General features: G+C 36.9%; 1 protein-coding gene across 4 annotated transcripts in view; it reads right to left on the bottom strand.

Moving 5' to 3' along the window:
* Positions 1–18304, bottom strand: part of LOC130905156 (transcription factor 4-like) — a 356325-nt gene extending 338021 nt beyond the window's left edge. For 2 of the 4 annotated variants that reach the window (XM_057818269.1, XM_057818267.1), the window contains exons 1-4: positions 17664–18304; positions 17476–17567; positions 17188–17226; positions 15039–15111 (exon numbers count right to left, since the gene is read on the bottom strand). In XM_057818269.1, the coding sequence (XP_057674252.1) occupies positions 15039–15111; positions 17188–17226; positions 17476–17547 (184 nt within the window). In that variant the 5' untranslated portion in view covers positions 17548–17567; positions 17664–18304. The remainder of the gene's footprint in view (positions 1–15038; positions 15112–17187; positions 17227–17475; positions 17568–17663) is intronic. The other 2 variants (XM_057818270.1, XM_057818268.1) reach the window with 1 other exon arrangement.
* Between the last annotated feature and the right edge of the window lie 2989 nt (positions 18305–21293).

Below are 21293 nucleotides of genomic sequence, written 5' to 3'. Positions count from 1 at the left end.
CTTAATCCGTACCTCAATTAAAAGCATAGCTGGGTGTTTTTGCCAGGAAACAAGACAATTCAAAAGCCTCAGAGGCAGAGAGAGAAGGTAGGAGGGTAGGGTATTGAAGAAAGGGCTTCTGCTCACTACCTCTATTCTGAAAGTGATCATGCAGGATGAGTTTGAGTGATGGGTGGAACGGAGGATGATTTGACTCAATAGAGACAAGAGGGTGGCGGTGGGGGCGTTGTTCAGCACGCTGAAGCACATTATCTGTCTCGGTACAAGTGTATCAAATCAAACGTGAGAGGAGATATTATTAAAGCAACCTTTTTATTCCTCTCATCTGTAACCTGTGACTGAATAAGCTATACCAATTAGAGGAACAAAAATCCGGCATGCCAACGTGGTTGGTTCTGCAGGTGCCCAAATTTCTCTTTAGATGTCTAGAGAAGCATACACTGCTGTAGGGGATGATTTTGGAATTAATTTCCCTACAGAATAAAAACAAAAAAGAAATAATCTATTCCAAGAGTCAAACTTTCACCACTCAGAAACGCAGAACTACCATAACACTTTTTATCCTACTCAGAGTCACAGGTGAAGTGGGTTCTACCCTAGAGTACTTACACCAAAAAAATGAAGTACATACGGTATGACTGGTAAACTGTCCGTCATACTCAGCGTAGGTTTGCACAGGGACAGAGGGGACATAACACTGCCAACTTTTCAGGATGTTTAAATTGCCCCCACCAACTTTTAAGCAACCTTATTTGCAATATATATATAATGAGTTCAGTTAAATAGGTAATTGAGATCATCTTCACATATGTTGTAAGGATAGAAATGACCCGACCATTATTAAGTGAATTATTTTCATTATGTTCAGACTTATATTAATCTCTTTTTACTTGCTGAATTTGCCATTCCATTATTTCCCCTTAAATGCACGTTTGATTGGCTGAAGACTTGACCCTCCCCTACTGCCACACAGACACACACACTCACACAACCCCGACAGATTCTTGTCGACAACATGCCCCTCCTCCGCCTTCTTCGAAAAGGAGGGATATTAGAAGTTTTTTTTTTCGGCCAACAACAGCTACTATAAGTAATTTAAGAAGACATCACTGTTGTGGAGGTGGGGGAAACACCACTAATTTTGCTACTGAAAGTCCGACCTGCATCAGAGTTAACATAACATTAAACTTTGTGAACTTGCTAACCAGCAAAACTACTGTAGTCAGCCCAGCCTCCACAATGAACAAGGAAGCCAAGCTAGCCGTCCCTCATTTGGATCATTGTTTGCATCACATTAATGCAACGTGGTGGCTTCAGAGTGCAAGTCCCTTTATTAAATAAAAAAAGCTATCCAAGAATCGGTCTACTTCAGGGGGACACTGACATGAACATGAACATGAACTGACATAAAAAAAATATCTATTAAATTAAATCACACATCAGAATTTTATGAGAGTAATTTGGTTCAAGTCTTGAGGTTGTCAAATATATTTCAGATGTAGATCGGTCCTTGGATATGTCAGATATTTTTTTCAGGATTTTTTTTTCCAAATCAATTTTATATTACAATCCTTTAGTGGTAACAGTTTATAATAACTATCCATTATAACTAGTTAATAGATCATTAGTAAACTGTTGATAAATGATTTACTGTTGATTTGTGAAGTGTTTGTTAACAACTTGTAAAACGCTTAGAATGATGCCCTATAGATAGGTAATATGTTATAAATAAACTGATGGTTAATGAGTAATAAATGACTTGTAAGCTGTAAATTAATTAGACTTACACTGTAACAATTATCAATATACCATTAACAAGCAATTATTAGCTTACTAACTAATGACTTATTAAATATCAGTTGATAGTTAATTCATTTTATTGGGATGTTACTCTAAAGTTGCAAATACTCCTTATTTCTTAATTGTTAGTGAATGAGGAATAGGTGCTACTTTAGAATAACGTCCTATTAACATAAATACCCTAATTTTCGGACTATAAGCCGCTACTTTTTTCCCTCATTTTGGATTTTGCGGCTTATAGTCCAGTGCGGCTTATTTGTTGATTTATTTGGGTTAATAGGTAACACTTTATTTGACAGCGGCATCATAAGACTGTCATAAGAACATCATAATTATGACATGATATTATCATGGGCATTACTGAATGCTTATGACAGATGTCAATATGTGTCATGTAGCATATTATTTCACTAACTCCATTTATGTCCAACTCAGATTTTTTACGGCCATTCAAAAGTGAGATAATTCGCTGGATGACACTAACCGACCTCTATTATAAGCATTCATTAATGCTTATGACATTGTCATGTAATAATTATGACTGTCATATGACAGTATTATGGCACCACTATCCAAGAAAATGTTACCAAATACCATAACTAGCAATTAATGAAACAACTGGAACAATAACTGAAGAAATAATTAGCACAGAACATAATTGTTATTTACATCTGTAGCGCCGCAATGCATGCTAGGAGGAATGTTGGGTGACAACAGTGTTGAAAGCAGGTGGCAGCAGAGGTTGACTGTCTCCCCCAAGGGAGCAGTGGTGGCCAAATGAAGCTTAATTGTTTAAAGCTTAATGGTGGTTCATTTGGTCTCATGACAGTCTTATGATGCCATTGTAAAATGAAGTGTTACCAGTTAATATCTTTTTGTGTGAATATCCCATAATACAGTGAGGACAACTGCAGCTTATAGTCCAGTGCGGCTTATCTATGAACAAATGCCGTTTTCGTGTCAAATTTGTTGGGTAGCGGCTTATAGTCAGGTGCGCCTTATAGCCTAGAAATTACGGTAATATGTTAAGTATTGTTATAAGCTTAACTGACAATTTACAGATCAGTTGTTAATATTTTTCTAACATCTACTTCACTTTAATGAACAGCAATTAGTTTGAACAAGTTAAAGGTACAGAAATTTGATCTGATGTTTAAAATATCAAATTTTTTGTACCTCAGAACTGTTCAACCCATAGACCTTTCTGTGTGCTGTGCTTTACCAAAGAAACACGAAAGATTAAATGTTGAACATTTTGTTTAATGCAAAGAAACATACTAAGCCATCACAGTGCAAAACAGCAAAATACTAGTACAAACCCATGAGTTTGCGACACTTTTTGTGCTAAATACAGCTGAATTTATGAGGGGCATTTAACATCCATACATCATAACAAACTATTGACAAACTCTTAACAAGTCAAAAATTAGAGCTGAAATGAATATTTGAGCAACACGAGTAACTCGAGTTTGAAAACTGTGTAATTGTATTCGCCTTGAGGAATCATTTAATTTTGCCAGCTCTAAGCATCACGTTTTTCCCAGACTACTTTTAATGCGGGACAACGCGCAGACGTCACGTGCCAAGAGGAAGAAGCAAAAATAACTGACTGCAGCCGACAGCCGCTACAAACTATGCCAACATAGCTAAAAACTACGCCCGCATGATGCTACGGTGGTTGCAAGTAGCATCTGATGCTTCTCATAGATATCGCATGTATATAGAACAAGACGCGAAATGACAGACTCTTAAAGCAGTACACTTCTCAGAGCTAATGAATGAGATTAACGTTACTGTCCCTTGCTCACATAACGTTAGCCCTGCGGAGGGCTAGGTATTTATTAATACACTATCAATTAATTAGGTTCATATTGGTGAAAAATCTAGCCCTTACCCCCCCCCCCCCCCCCCCCCCCCCCCCCCCCAACAATCTGTTTGGTCTTATTAATGTCCCTTAATGACCTTGCTCATAGAGTTCATATAAGCAGAAAATAAAAATTTACACCGAATCGCAAATTGGGGCTTTAGGATCCTAAAATACTAGTTGGCTCAATAGCGACAATACTGAAAAAAGCTTTAACAATTCCTGTATCAAATTTATGTTTAATTCTGTAATACTTCATATTTCGATGTTTGGGCTCTGCATTTTTCTTTATTTGTCTTTTGTTTAAGTTATTTAATTTCAAGTCTGTCCTTTATCTTTTACCTCATGCTTTGTTCCAACATATTTTGTCCACAGAAATATGAACGCATACTGTATATACAATTTGGTGAAATCTCCTCAAATCTCTCATTTACACACGCTCACACTCACACACCTTAGTCCCCTTCCAACACTGTTGACAAGGAAACAAACAGCACATCTGAGGGGTTAGAACGGAGTTGGGGGACGCGGGAGGTAGGGGGGCACACACCAAAAGCAGCCAAGACCTGAAATAGATGAGTGGCGGTGGCGACAAGCACAGTGGAGCTGCTCTCTGAACGGCTTCATCCAGGAGGAGATTAGAAACACACACAGAGTTTGATGTGTGCATTATCTTTCCAGGGATGATCCCAAAATAAACAACAACGAGGCAAAATCTCCCAATAATTAAAACGGTTAATCCACTTCCTGCTCGCTGATGACCGTGGGCTGAGCATGTCATGTAGGACTGTTGCACCGTTTTTGTTTTTATGCTTTTGTGTATAAGGTGAATTGATTTCCCAAAATATGAGGATTTTGCATCCACTAAGCTGTCAGAAAATCAAACAAATATTTATAGTTCAGTAGGAAACCTTAAAAATGCTTTAACAGATTTGATAATGTATAGGCCAATTTGTTTGACATATTCCGTCACGTATATTATGCTTTATATAGTATGTATAGTTGTTCAACTATACATTTCTCTGCATATGTCATGCAATTTTTCTTATTTGACTGTTTTTGCATGCATATCAAATAAATATTATAAAAATTAAAATAGGGTAGTAAACCCCACAATTTCCTTGAGATGAGGAAAGAACCTTTTTACAAGTAATGAAAAAACTCCCCCCTAAAATCTGTGTAATTGTCTGTATGAATAGTTTAAACCAGAATTACGCCAAAAATTGACTCAGAATGCTTTAATAATCTAAAACTAATCCTCAACATTGTCTTTTAAACTAAATGGATTACAGATTTAATTGAAAAAAAAGGCACTGGGAGTACAAGGATGCTGGTGTTAATGTCACCTTGGTAAACCCTGAAAGAGCAACTATCAAGAAATTATGAGAACTTGCCGACTTGAGTTTTTTAATAGCCACTCAGCAGAGGAAAAACCTGTGGTAAAAACTCGAATCAGCTAGCTTTAGACTGCAGGTCTTAAGGCACAAATCTGATTTTTTTTTCTTGTTTTTCCGACTCGAGTGAGTCATTAACTTGACGGTCTGAATGAGACAAGTTACATAGAAGTGAACCATTTAAAATCCGATTTAGGTCACTTTCGTATGGGGTTAAAATCCGATCTGGGCCTTATTTTTGTGAGCAATATTTCAATATTGCTTACATGGATGAGAGTGCATGCATGCGTTCTATCAATCCATGTAAACTTTGAAAACAAGAGTAAACGGGGATTATTTGTGTCTGTTATTTAAGTCCTCTTTTTGGAAATCAAAATATGATCAGCTAGAATGACGTAGAGCCGGCATGTATAGTCATTTGTTTGGATGTTTCTGACCATGTGGGTCAGTTTGCTCAGCTTGTGTCAGACTGCTAATTAGTGTGCATGTGTAATACTTGAACAGGCTAAATGGACAAAGGCAGTCTGAACGGGCACTCCAAAAAAACATATGTAACAAAATATGACAAATAAATCGGAATTGTGCATGGAGACCTGCGGTATGAACCTGGCCATCTTGACAAAAACTCAGGCAAAACTTTGTTCCTGTCTGGCATTCAAAAGACTTAGAACTGTCAAACTGTATCTCTTCAACAAACTTGTTTATACCGTTTACTAGGGGTGTAAAACCTCCTAAAACCACTGAAATGCAGAGAAAACTGCTTTTGGCACAGTTATACCTATAACACATCCACAAAAAAAAAAAAAAAAAAAGTGGTTTTACACATGCATTAAGCTACTGCATTACATACTGTCACAAGGCATACATGAGAAACTAATCTTCATTCGAAATATCATCATTTCAATGATTTGCAAAACAACAGTTCTTATAAAGACCAGTTACGCCAACGTCCATCTCGTAATTTTTATTTTCCCTCATTTCCTCACATTTAAATGCAACACCTCAATTTTAACTACTTAAGAACATGCATAGAATGTACATTAAAATTTAAAATTACATATATTTTTTAAATAATAAAGATATCAGTAACATACATTAACAAAGGTAAGTACAAATGGCTTTCATTATGCACTGAAAATTTTGAAGATCAACCAAACATTGGAACATAGGACGGTCTCGGTAATGATTGGAGAATTTTCCTCCTCACAAACCTCTATGTCATGCGAGGTGCCGCAAGGTTCTGTTTTAGGGCCTGTCTGTTTGCACTGTACCTTTAGGATCAATTTTTTTTTAAAAATACCCGATACCGAACTTTTCATTTTTATTCCGATGACTTGCAGCTGTATTTGCCCCTGAGACCCAACAAACGAACTGCTCTCACTAAATTGATGGAGTGCATTTCCAATCTAAACCAGTGGCTAGCACAAAACTTTTTGCATCTTAACGAGAGCAAAACTGAATGTATAATTTGAATGCCCTACAGCCCAACTTTGGCGCTCTGCCTTCCTTTTTTAAGACACACGTTAAAAATCTCAGAGTGATATTCGATAACAGGCTCAACTTTGAAATTATTAACACATTATGATATCATTTCACATGTTATTTTGGTGTTTTGGAGTGACACTGATATTTTGGTAAACTTGTTAGCATGTTCTTTATGCTGTAGTTATCTGAATAACTCTTAATAGCTATGGCCACGTTCGTGTTCTGCCTTTGGCAATGTGTGTTCAATTGTATTATTGAGTTTTTTTATATTGAAATGCATGCTTTTAGTTTGTGGCGCTTTCACGCCCAAGTGGGGGCACACTCGCACTTGTTTACGCGAAGAAGACCGCTCACACGCCAGAAGAAGACGGACAGCTACGCAGCATCTCTGAGCGAGTGGGTGAGAGAGAGAGAGAATCTCGGCTATGAACCTAGGTTCATTGTTTATGCTTGTAAAATATCTCTACAGGGGCAACGCCTGTGCGTATCATCTTTTCTGCTGTTGTTGTGTGTTTTCCACTCGCGATCGGACACTTAGAGCCAGTTGTGTGATTGTTTAAACGATGTGCTAATGCTAGCGAACGCATGCTAACCGTTTGTGTCATTTCTGTAATAGCACCTAATTATTATTTATTTACGTTGACGTGAACTTGTTTGGTATCGAGGACGAAATTGATTCAGCAAATTATACGGACGTCCAGCATCGTCATTTGGGAGTTTAGTTCATTATATAGCCAGGACCGAGCCGTAGCATCCTGGTGAAGACAGTATATTCGCATTTCGTTGTTCATGCATCATGTAACATTATCATACTGTAGACTTATTCAGCATGTTGTTCTGTATTGTATTTTTATATTAAATTGCCTTTCAAGATGACATGTCTGTTCTGTGTGTTGGATTTTATCTAATAAATTTCCCCCCAAAATGCGAGTTATATTCCGGTGCGACTTATATATGTTTTTTTCCTTTTTCGCTGGACATTTTATGGCTGGTGCGACTTATACTCAGGTGTGACTTGTAGTCCGAAAAATACGGTAGTTCTGTTGTAATAGCTAGTTTTTTTCCAGCTCCGTCTCTTGGCCCAAGTAAAGCCCTTCCTTAGTCGCCATGACCTTGAAAAAGTAATCCATGCCTTTATAAGTTCACGGCTGGACTACTGAAATGCATTTTATGTTGGTCTCCCAAGTCCACTAATTCTCGTCTGCAACTTGTTCAAAATGCTGCTGCTCGATTTTTAACCGGTACACCCAGACGTGAACATACTAGTGTTATCCCATGCTATCATTGCTCCACTGGCTTCCAGTTTTAGAATCGATTTTAAACTTTTACTGTTTGTTTTTATTTCAATTAATGGCCAGGCTCCTGCTTATTTGTTTGAGATTTTAACCCTCCATAACTCTGACCGGGCTCTTCGTTCTACTTGCCAGCTTCTTCTGCATGTTCCAAGGACGAGACTTGGGTGGTGGGGTGATCGATCTTTTGCCACTGCTGCCCCTAGGTTGTGGAATGGCCTGCCCTCTGAAATCCACACAATTACTAATCTAGGCCTTTTTAAATTGCGGTTAAAGACCCACTTTTTTAAACCCGCCTTTTCACCAGACTAGGGCAGCCCACGTATATTTCTTAAGGGTTTTAATGTTTTTTATCTGTTTTATTGTTTTATTTGCTGTTTTGAGTTTTAGCAGGATGCATTGTTTTTGTTTGTTTTTTTCTAATTTTTACTGTATAATACTTTCCTGCCTTTTATTTATTATGAGCTATATTTTTCATTGTTGTAAATAACTCTGAGGACCTTTAGGGTTTTTGTAAAGGGCTGTATAAATAAATTTGATTTGATTTTTAAACATTGACTTTTTTTATTATAAGGAAATAAATAAGTAGCCTAACATAAATGAACAAAAATAAGTCCAAAGTGCACATTGACATGGAAGATGTTCTGAACCTCCCCATCAGAGCAAATAAAAATAAATAAGCCGCTTTAACTCTTTCCTTTATCTTAAGGATCTGATCAATTTTCTGTTCCATTGCCCTTTTCATCACATGAATTTAACAAACTTGTTCTATTTTTCTTTTTTGGCTGTTCCAGAAAACGCGCATTTGAACCAATCAGAGCTAACGATCTATGCTGATCACATGACAGTATGTCAGCCAATTGAACGGACAACTGAGTCCAGGGTGGTTTGACGCGACTCGTCAGACTGAGGTAAATGATGCGGCTGGGGAGAGCTCCATGCCGTCCCTGGAATAAATATTGGTGGAAACTGATGACGTTACACAAACACTTTAATAAGCTTGTTGTTAAGACTTGTTTATGTAGATCTGGCGTTGGTAAATTGTTTTCTTGGAGATAAGATGCTTGTCTGGCAGCCTGGCAGTTTTTTTTGTTTTTTTTTAAACACAGCTTTTTGACAGTTGCCGTCATATTTTTGGGATCAAAGCATTGTTCCGCCCCGTTCCGGCCCCAAATCCTTTATCGGAACGGCGTTGCGGACCTTTCCGGACCACTTTCACCCCTGAGAGTAACAGATCTGTAACAGTATATTTAAAAATAATAATAAATCTGGACCAAAGTCATGACTGGTGAGCAGAACTAAAGATACAATGTGAGGACCGGGTTCAGTGTCAGCATGTCCAATCCTCTGGCCTCATCCTTTCCTTTGGAAACTGCTGCTCTCATGGCTGTGTGGGTCTATAGAGTTCTAATTAGCTGCATTCACAAACGGCGCTGGGCTCATCAAAATGCCGAGGCCTGCAGAAAGCCACAGCAGGGGTGAGCAGAATGTGTGTGTGTGACAAATCTTGTACATGTGGGTGGAAAAATGTGATTTTTGTGTAATAGTTTCAAGTTTATGTGACAGTGCGTTTGCTTTTTTGTGCATGAAGATAATTCCGAATAAAAGATATACATTAAAAAAGCAAACCAAAGTACACATCTGCTGAAAATGCAACCAAAACTGGGTGCCTTCCCCCTCCAAACTCATAACATTTGTTGTCTTGCTCCGAATTTGCATGCGCGGCACGGCAGCAAACCACACAAACAAGTAGTAAACAAAAAGGACGTCTGCAGCGTGCTGTTTTTAGGGAAATAACAAAATGGCTCATGAACATGAACAGGATCAACAGAAATGACCTCTGAGTTTCTCTGCAAAAAATCAGTCGAAAATTTTTGAACCACACTGATCGCAGGTTCGATGTTGCTCAATATGGCACAGGCTACATCTACATTGCTCTAATTAGGTTGCATAGAATTTCAGATTTAATTGTTACATCTATAGTAAACAGAAAGGCCGCAACACACTGACACCCCAAATAAAAGTGCCCTTGAGTATAATATTTAACATCATTAATTTAATCAAGTTCTATTCTATTCTATATTCAAGCAAACTAAAGATATAACACACTGCACCCAATTGGCTCCATCTTGAATTACTGTCGTAAAATTATGCAGTGGTTGTGCTATGTTCATTGTCTGCCACTAGCAGAGTGACTGCGTGAATAAGCAAGTGGCTCAGTGTGAACTGTGAATCACTTGCGCCCGTATGGAGTATCACAATTCTAGCCGCCACAGTGTACCTGACTGACCTCCTGTGCAATGACAAAATGTGTGAATGGAAAACATATTAAGGAGGTAAGTAACTCACTCAGCCACTTACTAAAAAGCAAAATAGGATTAAGTGAATAAATTACACACTAGGATTGCTGGGATTATCTCATTAATGTCAATCACACTTACATGTTTCTTGACAAATTCAGCAAGTTACAACCTCACGAAACCAAGAGACAGTTTTCCCTCTCAAACTAACTCTCCAGTTAAACTTACAGAGATACCATGTGTCACTACTGTTTGACATCACAAGGACCACACTGTAAAGAACAACAGTGAGGAAATTACCACTGTAATGTACATACGCAGCCAGGAAAGAGTGACATCACTAAATAAAACAAAACCAAACAGGAAGTCTCTCTCAGGAATGAACGTGTGTTCTCCAAATTGTAAAGACAACTAAAAATAAGTCATGTCTTTAATATCAAAATGTTACATTTATGATGTGAAATACTATTTAACTGAACTAGAAGAGTTTGCGTTTTTTCTGAGGATTTGAAAAAATAACACCAATACAATCTAAAAAGATCCAACACAAAAGGAGTCATGAAAACATTGAATATGATGTAGTTCAGTACACTACCATAAACTACCTCAATAATACACTGTGACAGTGATGACCAAACTATAACTAAACCATAACTCTTGAATTGAATGTTATTTGTGAAGTGTGAATGAAAAGAACATTAGTTTACACTGCAAATATATAAGGTTTTAAGCAATTATTTTTCTTAAATCTAGTCAAATAATTTTCTCTATTTTGTTTTGTGTGTTCAAGACTAGTTAACAGATTAATGCTTCAGATAATTCCACTTACTTTAAGTAAATATTACAATTTGTTGTTTTTGTTTATTTTTGTCCTACATCGAGTTAGTAATTTTTCATCTAAATCTAGAAAAAATTGTTTTCAAATTAGGCATGTGCCGGTTACCGGTTTCAAGGTATACCGTGGTATGTACTGCTGCAGCTATCGAATATTTTTATAATTGAGTATTCGACTGAAAATTCTATCGATTAATCGAGTATTTGGATAAAACAATTTTTTTTTTTTTTTTAGGTAAGGAGCAATTAGAAATATACATGAGAAAACAAGACTAATAATATTGAACCATTTTCAGACAATCTATGTCTTCATTTTCAATGTACGTTGTTGAAAACAGCCAACAATTGCATCTCAGATGTGACTAGAAAAAAAAAAATCACGGCTTTCACTCAAAAAACTTCTAGATCTTATAAAAATAAATAAATAAATATATCGTATTTCTTACCTAAAAATATCATTATGCTATCTGTCAGCTGTTAGCTGTCAAGCTATCTTTCAGTTCTCCTTAAGTTTTAAGTTAGTTTAAATTGTATGTCCTGATAGGATTTTGAGTTTTTGCAGTGTTCAAAATAAATGTATGACACCTGCGGTATTAGAGCACATTAGGCAACAGTGCTACTTTGTATTTTATCCAGCAATGACGACTGAGCTAAAATTGACGTTAGCTTTATATGTTTTTATTTTACACCCTTATTACGCTACAGCGCTATATTTTTACTGATTAAATAAAGCCTGTATGTAAGACACGTTAGCCATGCATCGACAATAGTCATAATTAATAGAAGCCTAGCCCTCCGCAGGCCTAACGTTACGTTAGCAAGGTACAGTAACGTTAATCTTATTTATTAGCGCTGAGAAGTCTACTGCTTTAAGGTGGTGGCTGTTTACTAACGCTGGCGAGTCTGTCATTTCTCGTATCTAGTTCTATATAAAAGGGGTAACGCGGCCAAATCTGTCATTTCGCATCTACTGTAGTTCCATATACTGCACATGTTATATCTGTGAGACGCATCAGACGCTACCTGCTACCACCGTAGCATCATGCAGGCATAGTTTGGAGCAACGTTGGCATAGCTTGTAGCGGCTGTCGGCTGCAATCAGGTATTATTGCTTCTTCCTATACAAACGTGACGTCAGCACGTTGTCCCTTATTAAAAGAAGTCTGGGCAAAACGTGATGCTTAGAGCTGGCAAAATAAAAACGACTCCTCGAGGCGAATAAAATGACATGGATCAATTTTTAAACTCGAGTTACTCGAGTATTTGTTTCAGCTCTAGTGGTATGAAAACATCAAGGTTTCAAAACCGCTAAAATTTTCCGTCATACCGTCCCTATGGTATTAGCTATTTTTTATGTCCCAAAAATGCCCCTCCCCCTTCATGTTGTTGCTCAGTGTCAGTGAGTCAGCTGTGCTGCAAGTTAGCTGGAGGACATGAAACACCTGAACTTTTCCCCCCATTGAAGAAAACGAAGTTGCTGGTATGGGAATACTTCGGGTACTTCAGGTATGTAAAACATGTTTGCAGGGGGTGGCTACCAGAGAAGGCAATATCATTTCAAAATGATTTCGCATTTATACAAAACTAAAGGTGAGTAAACGCTGTCATGAACGTCACCCACTAGCTACGAAAGTTAACTACAGCGTGTGTAGTGTGTCTAGCAGTGGTAAAACATACTGTAACGTAAGCTTGTTAATGAGGCAGATAACGTGGCTAATTAGCATTCCAATTTAATTTCATTTTGAATATTTCATTATTAATGTATTTATTTATTTTTATCGATTTAACTTAACATTATACTTGTATTCCAATTTGATAAAATGTTGTTTTGAAAAATAAAATTCCTTTTAAAGGTTAGTAAACACTGTAATGAACGTCTTCCACTAGCTGCAAGAGTTAACTCCAGCATGTGTAGTGTGTCTAGCAGTGGTAAAACATACTGTAACGTAAGCTTGTTAACGAGGCAGATAACATTGCTAATTAATTAGCATACAAGTAATTTTTTTTTTTTAATATTTCATTTTTTTGGGAGGGTTTTGTTTTGTTTTTTATTTATTTAACTTAACATTATACTAATATTACAATTTGCTAATATGTTGTTTTGAAAAGTAAAAATCCTGTTAAATAATCCTGTTTTGTAACCCAGAAATCACAAAATAAAACCATTCATAGCGGTAATTGTAGAGCTGTCCCGACTAGTCGACATAGTCGACGTCATCGATGACGTAAATCCGTCGACGAGCACAACATCCCGTCGACAGTTAATGAAGGGTTAAAAAAAAAAATATGCGCGGAAAGTTCAGAATGTCGGCTGCTCTGTATGCAAGCGGGGAAAGCGGCACAAAGCCAAAAAAGCGCACCAGTGTCCAAAACATTGACTTATTTCAAAGAAATAAAGGAGGGTACACTCTTGTGTCCTGTCTCTTCACTGCCAAGCTTGGCTGCACGTCGGCCGTGAATAAACACCTCAAGCGCCGTCACCGTTTGTAAAAAAAAATTTCTTTCATTTTTTGTACACCAGAGGGTACTGTCGCTTTACTAAATAATAATGTTTCATTGACAATGGGTCTGTCTATAAGTGCTATTAGTATTGCCAACTGAAAGGTTTATTTCATGTTATGGTTTATTTTATGGTATAGAAAATTATATAACGTTAAAAGGTCATAAATATATACAGTATATACAGTGATTGCACTCAAGGAAGAGATTGTCAATGATAAGGTAATAAATTAAGGTAAAGGAAATTCATATAGGCAATTCATTGATATATAAATAAGGTTTAAAAGGAAAAAGGTGAAAAGTTTTCGTTAATTTCTAATTGTGTTGTTTTATTTGTGTGCACCGTAGCTCTTACGGTGTGATTACATCAAGGATGGAATAAAAGTTGTAAACCATCAGTTTAAGAGACCATCTTTTCAATCGGGATGCTACACTAGTTAATTCTATCAGCATTTGAAGTCATTGTTTATTTGTGATTTATTATTGTTATTTACGTGTTTATTTGTACTTTAGTAAATAATTTAAGTGTTCCAATATGTTTTTTGTGAATTGATAAGCGTCAACAAAAATTTCATTGCTAAATTAGTAAACAAAAACAAATATTTTTTTTAATTATTAGATTAGTCGACTAATCGTAAAAATAGTCGGCTGACTAATCGGGAGAAAATTAGTCGTTTGGGACAGCCCTAGGTAATTGCAATACCGTGATACTGTGAAACCGTGATATTTTTGCTTAAGGTTATCATATCGTATGAATCTCATACCGGCACATGCCTATTTCAAATGTTTTGAACAATATTGATTCTTGAATTAAGAACATTTCTGACAAACAAGCTTATTATATATATATATATATATATATATATATATATATATATATATATATATATATATATATATATATATATATATATATATATTTTTTTTTTTTTTTTTTTTTTTTTTATTAAATATAGTAATTTATTGCTTAAAAATAAGTCTGTTAAGATTATTTTCAGATAGCTATTTTTCTCATTTCAAGAAATCTAAGTGAATTAAAAGTTACTTGAAGCATTGGTAAATAATTTCACTTATTTCTAGTATATTTACACTGTAAACAAGGGAATGTACCTAGTTTTAAAGAGGTGTGTTTTTGCAGTTTCTACATTAAAATGAAACATAGGAAAATTTCCAATTTAATGCAGGCTGTCACCTTTTTTAATTAACTCAGATCTCTGTTAGATCTAATAAGATTGTGAAAGTGTCCCCAAAGTTGTAACCGCTCAGTTCTACCAGTGAATCGTATTTAAGTTTCCTTCAAGTGTGTGATTTTAATTACCACACATGATGAGAGGGTGTCGATAAATAATGAAATATGAAGTATAACTCAATAAAAATACATAAGAACACACATTACATTGCTAAACAAATATGACATGACCCCAAACAAACAAACAAAAAAACCTCCAAATGCAAATTGTGGTTTCCCACACACAGCGATCACAAAGAAACATTACACAAGTGTATGGGAGAATTTCAAATCGAGAGAACAACATAACTCATTTGAGGTAAAAGAAGAAAGCGAACGTACTTGAACCAGAGAAATGTCCACTCCCTAGGGAGGTTTGTCCATTCTTTCCACTGCTAACAGGAGGGGAAAACATCTAGAAGACAAATAGAGCACACATTACCTCCAAGAGCATAGACAGAGGCACAACAAGAGCACACAAAAATGACTGCAGCTACATATGAAAAGCTTCATTCCAATTCACCAGGGAGACATTTGGCTGGAAAATAGTGCCACATGAAGTGTATCATGCCTTGCCTCAAATGTAAAGGTGACATCTGCTTTTCTAGAAGCATACATCTTTTTTTCCCTAATAAGAACTACATTGTTTAGAAGTTTAACAGATGAGAATTCTACTTGAATTTAAAACATTTTAGGTATGCAGTCAAAGATCAGTTTATAGTGTTTGATTTTTTTTCATTGAACTTCCAAACTCCCTTGTCTAACATCGCATATCAGAATGTAATACTTTATATATACATATATATACATATATATGTATTACAAACTGTCTCAGTACATCAGTAGGGTTTCACTTTTGTACAGCATATAGTATACTGCATGTGACCCCAGTAGTAATGTATAACTCAAGCCCAAGTGATAACAAAGTGAGCATCAAACTTTCACATGAAAATAAAAGTGCTTACCTATCATTATTGTGATAAAAGTTATCAGTCATTGATATTAATCAACTGAAATTGGAAACCTATAAAGCCTGAGAAGTCTGTGATGGAATTCACACCGGTGTGTAATTGCCCACACAAGTGTGATGAACAGTCTAGATTTCATTCTTTTTTATAAGGAAATCTAACAATTGTCAAAAGAAGCACTTTGAGTTCTCTCTCCAATGGTAGGCGTTCACAGACCTACAATAGCATAAATTAATGCTCAGTTAGCTTTGATGGTAGGAGAAGACAGTGAGCTTGCCACTATTTGGCCAAATGATAGTTTTATTTAAATTTTTTTTTTTTTTTTTTTTTTTAAATTTCTTTAATGAGTCAAACAAGAGAATTCGCATTACTTAAAACATTTCCATTGTATACATTAATTTTACAGTTCATTTGTCCCATCTATGTACATAAATTAATTGTAAAGTACTGTACAGTATATGTATAAGATAAATCTACTGTGAGTTATATTTGTTGTTAGTATTATCCTTATCTTCATCATCAGTTTTGGTATGTTTTGGCGCATCACTAATGCACAGACAATTTATCTGACACACTGAATAGAATAATGTATCTATAATCTTGCATGTATCATGTTTTTTTTTTTTTTCTCAGACAGTTCATAACACTTATTTTACAATGTTAATCATCTCACAATAGCACTTCCAGAGAACACATAAAAGTATACTTTGATCCGCATCCTCTTTATGTAGGTACATAACACTCAATTTTATTGAATGCTAAACATTGACAATATTATTGTTCAAATTGTGGTACATTTAACATCTTTAAAATTTAAATCCAAAATCTTGTTTCGGTAAAATTCACTCATGAAACTAGTTTTTACGCATGAATATTTGTTAGAGGAATTAAATTAACATCTACACATTTAAATGATTCAATACAAAGAAAGGTAAGCTATGGAAATCTGTTCTAGATTTTACATTTTTATGATCATTAATTGTAATATGCATTTTCTTCTGTACAGATATTTTAATACTTAGTACCACTGCCTTTTTTGGTGCACTTTGTCATCTGACATCGCTTCCTTTCATACCAGGATTAATGAGAGTCCGTTTATTCTTCCTCATTGTGGGCTGTATCTATTTTCCTCCTCCTCACCCTCCTCCTCCTCTTGTGACCAAACTTACTCCCAGAGGGAGGTAGAGGCACAGAAAACATGGCCGAAAGCATGGAATACTATTTCCTGTCCCTCAAGTTCACACCACAGGCTTTTATTTCAAGTCATAGCAAGTTTAAAAATAAAAAAAAATTTTAAAAAATGTGTGTGTGTGTGTGCTCATTGAAAGCAGGATTATAACTTTGAGCTTGTAACACTAAAAGCTGCAGGAACGGGGCATGTGAAACACGCAGGTTCATGCTCATTTATTATTATTTTTTACACTGTGTAAGGGACATTCATTTAAATTGAATATATAGTAACTTTTTTCATGAGCAAGGCTACACATAAAGGGGGAAGAAGTACTTAAAATGAGATATACTACCATGGATGATGGGAACATTTTCAAATCGCTGTTTCGCATCTATAAGACAACAAAATTACTGATGCAGCATCAAAAATATCTAAACATACAAGCAAAATGAATCACAAATACTTTTCTTTAAACTTACTCTGAATAAAGACACCTTGTCCAATTAATGTCAAATAAAGATATGCAGGTTATGCGCCGTGCAATTCATTCATTTAAACATGTAAACTGTGCAATCCTAAATGGACGTGCCAGCCTCTTTTATTTTGTTCCAAATAATAGCAAATAATAAAATGTTCTTACCGCGCTAAAATCCAATAAGTCACTCAGTTCCTTGTCTGTGCCCAAAGCTGCCATCCGCTGTTGATGATGCATTTTAGCAAAATCACACGGACCTAAAACATGGAAACAAATTGAGAAATAGATGGACAGAGGACAGGTAGATGGAACTGAAGCCGGATGATGATATTAGATATGAAAGGAGGAAAGACCTCTTTCGCTTTTTACGCGCAGCTTCGCTCCGCTTTGCTCTCCACAGCCAAAATAAATCCAGTAAAACAATCTCGAAGCCTCGAAACAACACGTCTAATTTCCTCTCATCCTCACTGAGAAAGAAAACTCAGAAGCGCGTTCCCAGTTTAAAGTCGCTGGACGAAAAAAAAAGAAGTAATAGAAAGGACTGTGGTTTGGTGTGTGTGTTTTTTCTGTCGCCCTCCAGCCAAAGAAGTCCGAGCTCTCCGCGTCAAGACGCAGTTCTCCTCCCCGGTTTGTCTGTCAGCCTCGAACAATCACAAAAATAGGAAAAAACAAAAATAAAAAAAGAGGGGAAAAAGATTAAAACACGCTTTTAAAAAAGCGTCTCAAAGAAGCAAACCTCCCAAAATATTACGGGTTTTCACTCCGGATACGTGCATGTGAGTCAAGAGGAAGAGAAACGTGCAGGCAGGTTGGAATAGTCCGGACGATGCGTGCTTTTTTTGTGGCCGGGTGAGGGCTCCCTCCGCTCGGCTGCGGCTGCCGAAGATTCCCGGGCGCTCAGCACGGTTCCCGTGCGCGTGTGGCTGTGCAGCCTCAGTCGGTGTGATTCATGTGATTGTGCGGCCACCTAGCTTACATTCTCGTCTAACACCATAGCGCCGAACTACTGCTGCCAGCCTAGACAGTGACAAGCTCCATGAGAAAGAGAAAGAAAGAAAGAAGACAAGAAAGTATTTCTGTTTGCTCCGTAAATTAACACGAAAATGAGCGAACACGTTGATTTGGTTGAGAGATGTAATGTAACATCATTTGTAACTTCTGATTTTACTAAATTGTCTCTCCTGATTATAATAATGATTTATTATTTAAAAACATGTTCAAACTCATTTTTTAATTTCAATACATTTGTATTTTTTAGTTATATCAGAAAATGGAACTGGTCTTTTAGGTGTTATAATTTGTCATTTATGGCTTTCAGAGAATGAAAACTTAGAATATCACATGACACTAATCAAAACTTGTCTTTTTAAACATATATAAGTCATCTGACAAGTAAGTTCATTTCTGTGCACGTAATTCTAAATGGGTTTAGCCTCCCTTTGCATGGATTTCTGCATCAGTGCTACGTAGCATGGATGTGATCAATTTGTGCCACTTACAGTGTATCACAAAAGTGAGTACACCCCTCGCATTTCTGCAGATATTTAAGTATATCTTTTAATGGGACAACACTGACAAAATGACACTTTGACACAATGAAAAGTAGCCTGTGTGCAGCTTATATAATAAAGTGAATTTATTTTCAAAATAACTCAAAATATAGACATTAATATCTAAACCCCTGGCAACAAAAGTGAGTACACCCCTCAGTAAATACATACATCCCTAAATGTCCAAAATGAGTACTGCTTGTCATTTTCCCTCCAAAATGTCATGTGACTCGTTGCAGGAGTGCTGTCAGCATTGCTGCAGAGATTGAAGAGTTGGGGGGTCACCCTATTAGTGCTCAGACCATACGCCGCACTCTATATCAAATTGGTGTGCATGGCTGTCACCCCAGGAGGAAGCCTCTTCTGAAGACGGTACACAAGAAAGCCCACCCGTCTCATCAGACCATAGGACGTGGTTCCAGTAATCCATGTGCTTTGCTGACATGTCTTCAGCAAACTGTTTGTGGGCTTTCTTGTGTACGGTCTTCAGAAGAGGTTTTCTGGTGAAAAATATTGTGAATAAATGCTTAAATTCCTGAATTCCTTCTAGATATGGACGTAAAATAGTCTCAATTCTTGTTTAAAAGCAAAAAAAAACGTGCAGGTAGCATTTATTTCGCGTAAATATTGCCAACTATGAGGCTAGTCAGTCACGAAAATTAGCCGCTTCCATGTGTGAACAAAGAAGAAAATTCCTGCGAATAAATTCTTCAAATCACGCATGCATGGTACAAAAAACATAATATTTACCTTGAATCCTCAAGCTTTCGTAGTTCTTTAAAAATATAAGCTTAAATCCGACATGAGCATGTGCTGTCTTCGGCTATAGACCCTACTCACATGACGTCACAACCAGGCCTCCGCGCCATATTGTCCGTCAGCTCGTCGGGTTTAAGCATTACCGCTACTTAAATTCCTCCTATTATGGCGTGTTTTTCTGCTCGTTAACATTACTAATCAAAATGGTGAAGGCGTGTGTGGCGGTTGGTTGCAGTAACAGAGAAGATAGACGGAGAGACTTGAAGTTCTACCGTATTCCGAGAGGCCCGGAGAGGAGAGCGAGATGGACTGCTGCAATTCGACGAGATAACTGGGCACCAAACGATCACCACAGATTATGTAATAGTCATTTTATATCTGGTAAAATGCATTTATTATATATTTTTGGGCTGACAAGCACAATTAAGATCATTGCGAGGCTAATCGCAGACAACATACAGTTTCAAATTCAAGATGCTTATTTCTTCCACCATCATTACATTTTGAATAATATTTAGCTGGTACCAAGTGAAAGAAGCTGGCCTCGTCTCCGGATCATCAGTTAAACAAGTGTGCCCAAACTTTTTGCGAAGGGGGCCAGATTTGGTGTGGTAAAAATGTGGGGGGCTACCTTGGCTGATTTACGTAGAACAGTACTTCTCAAATAGTGGGGCGCGCCCCCCTGGGGGGGCGCAGAGCGATGCCAGGGGGGGTGCACGTGTCCTCGGGGAACATGTTTTTTTTTTTTTTTTGCCGTACTGGAATAAAGTGTACTTGCACATCCACTCAGTAGGTGGCAGTGGCGCTCTCATTTTCAGAGTGCGCGCAGTATTTTTGAACTAAGGAAGAGCACTCAGCACACACAGACAACAGATATGAAGAGCAGTGTGCCGCCGCCGTTTTCAAAAGCCGTTTTCCGACCGGACTCACTCACGCAGCGACCCACTGTCTTGTCCGGTTCTCACGTCGCCGCCCGAGAAGTGCCATTTTCGGCTTGGGATCGTCACGACGACCGCCCTCACCTACGGCTCCCCCTCGGCCGGCGTGAATGCGCTTTTTTCGTGCCGTTTACCTTTTAGCTTTGACTTTTAATACAGTGGGTGATGATGAAAGACCACTGTTTACTATGTCTAAAAATAATTATAGCAGACAGCCAGAAGCCAAATCAATTAAGACGCCACTTAAAGACATTAGACCCCAATCTCATTGTTAAGCCGCTTGATTTTTTCAGTGAAAACGTGCCGAATATTGCCAACAATCGTCCTGCTTTTTCAGTGTTATATCAGTAAACCAGTGAGCATTGTTAGCATGCTCATTGCAAAATAACTCCACACCATTGCAAAGGACGTAAATACTGTGAGCAGCAAAAATACAAACTGTCCTGTCCAAGGACACCTTTTTTTCCCCTCTTTTATTCAGTTTTGTTTTTTCGGTCAAATTTTTTGGCATATTGTCCTCATGAGTGAATGTTTCCAATCAATTTTAATTTGTTATTATTTACTGATTTTATTTTTCTGTATCAAATGGTTAAAAATGTACCTTGAGTGTATTTTTTAGTTTGGATGTGAATTTTTTTTTTTTAATTCAGGCAAATTGATGCACGTCAAGTCTTCTCTGTTACAAACAAAACCATGTTAATGAAGTTATACTTTATTATAAGTTGATCTGTTACTT

Source organism: Corythoichthys intestinalis, chromosome 17 (genome assembly GCF_030265065.1).
Source record: "Corythoichthys intestinalis isolate RoL2023-P3 chromosome 17, ASM3026506v1, whole genome shotgun sequence".
Classification (NCBI taxonomy): domain Eukaryota; kingdom Metazoa; phylum Chordata; class Actinopteri; order Syngnathiformes; family Syngnathidae; genus Corythoichthys; species Corythoichthys intestinalis.
The sequence above is the reverse complement of the archived record's forward strand: the minus strand, read 5'-3'. Positions and strand labels throughout refer to the sequence as shown.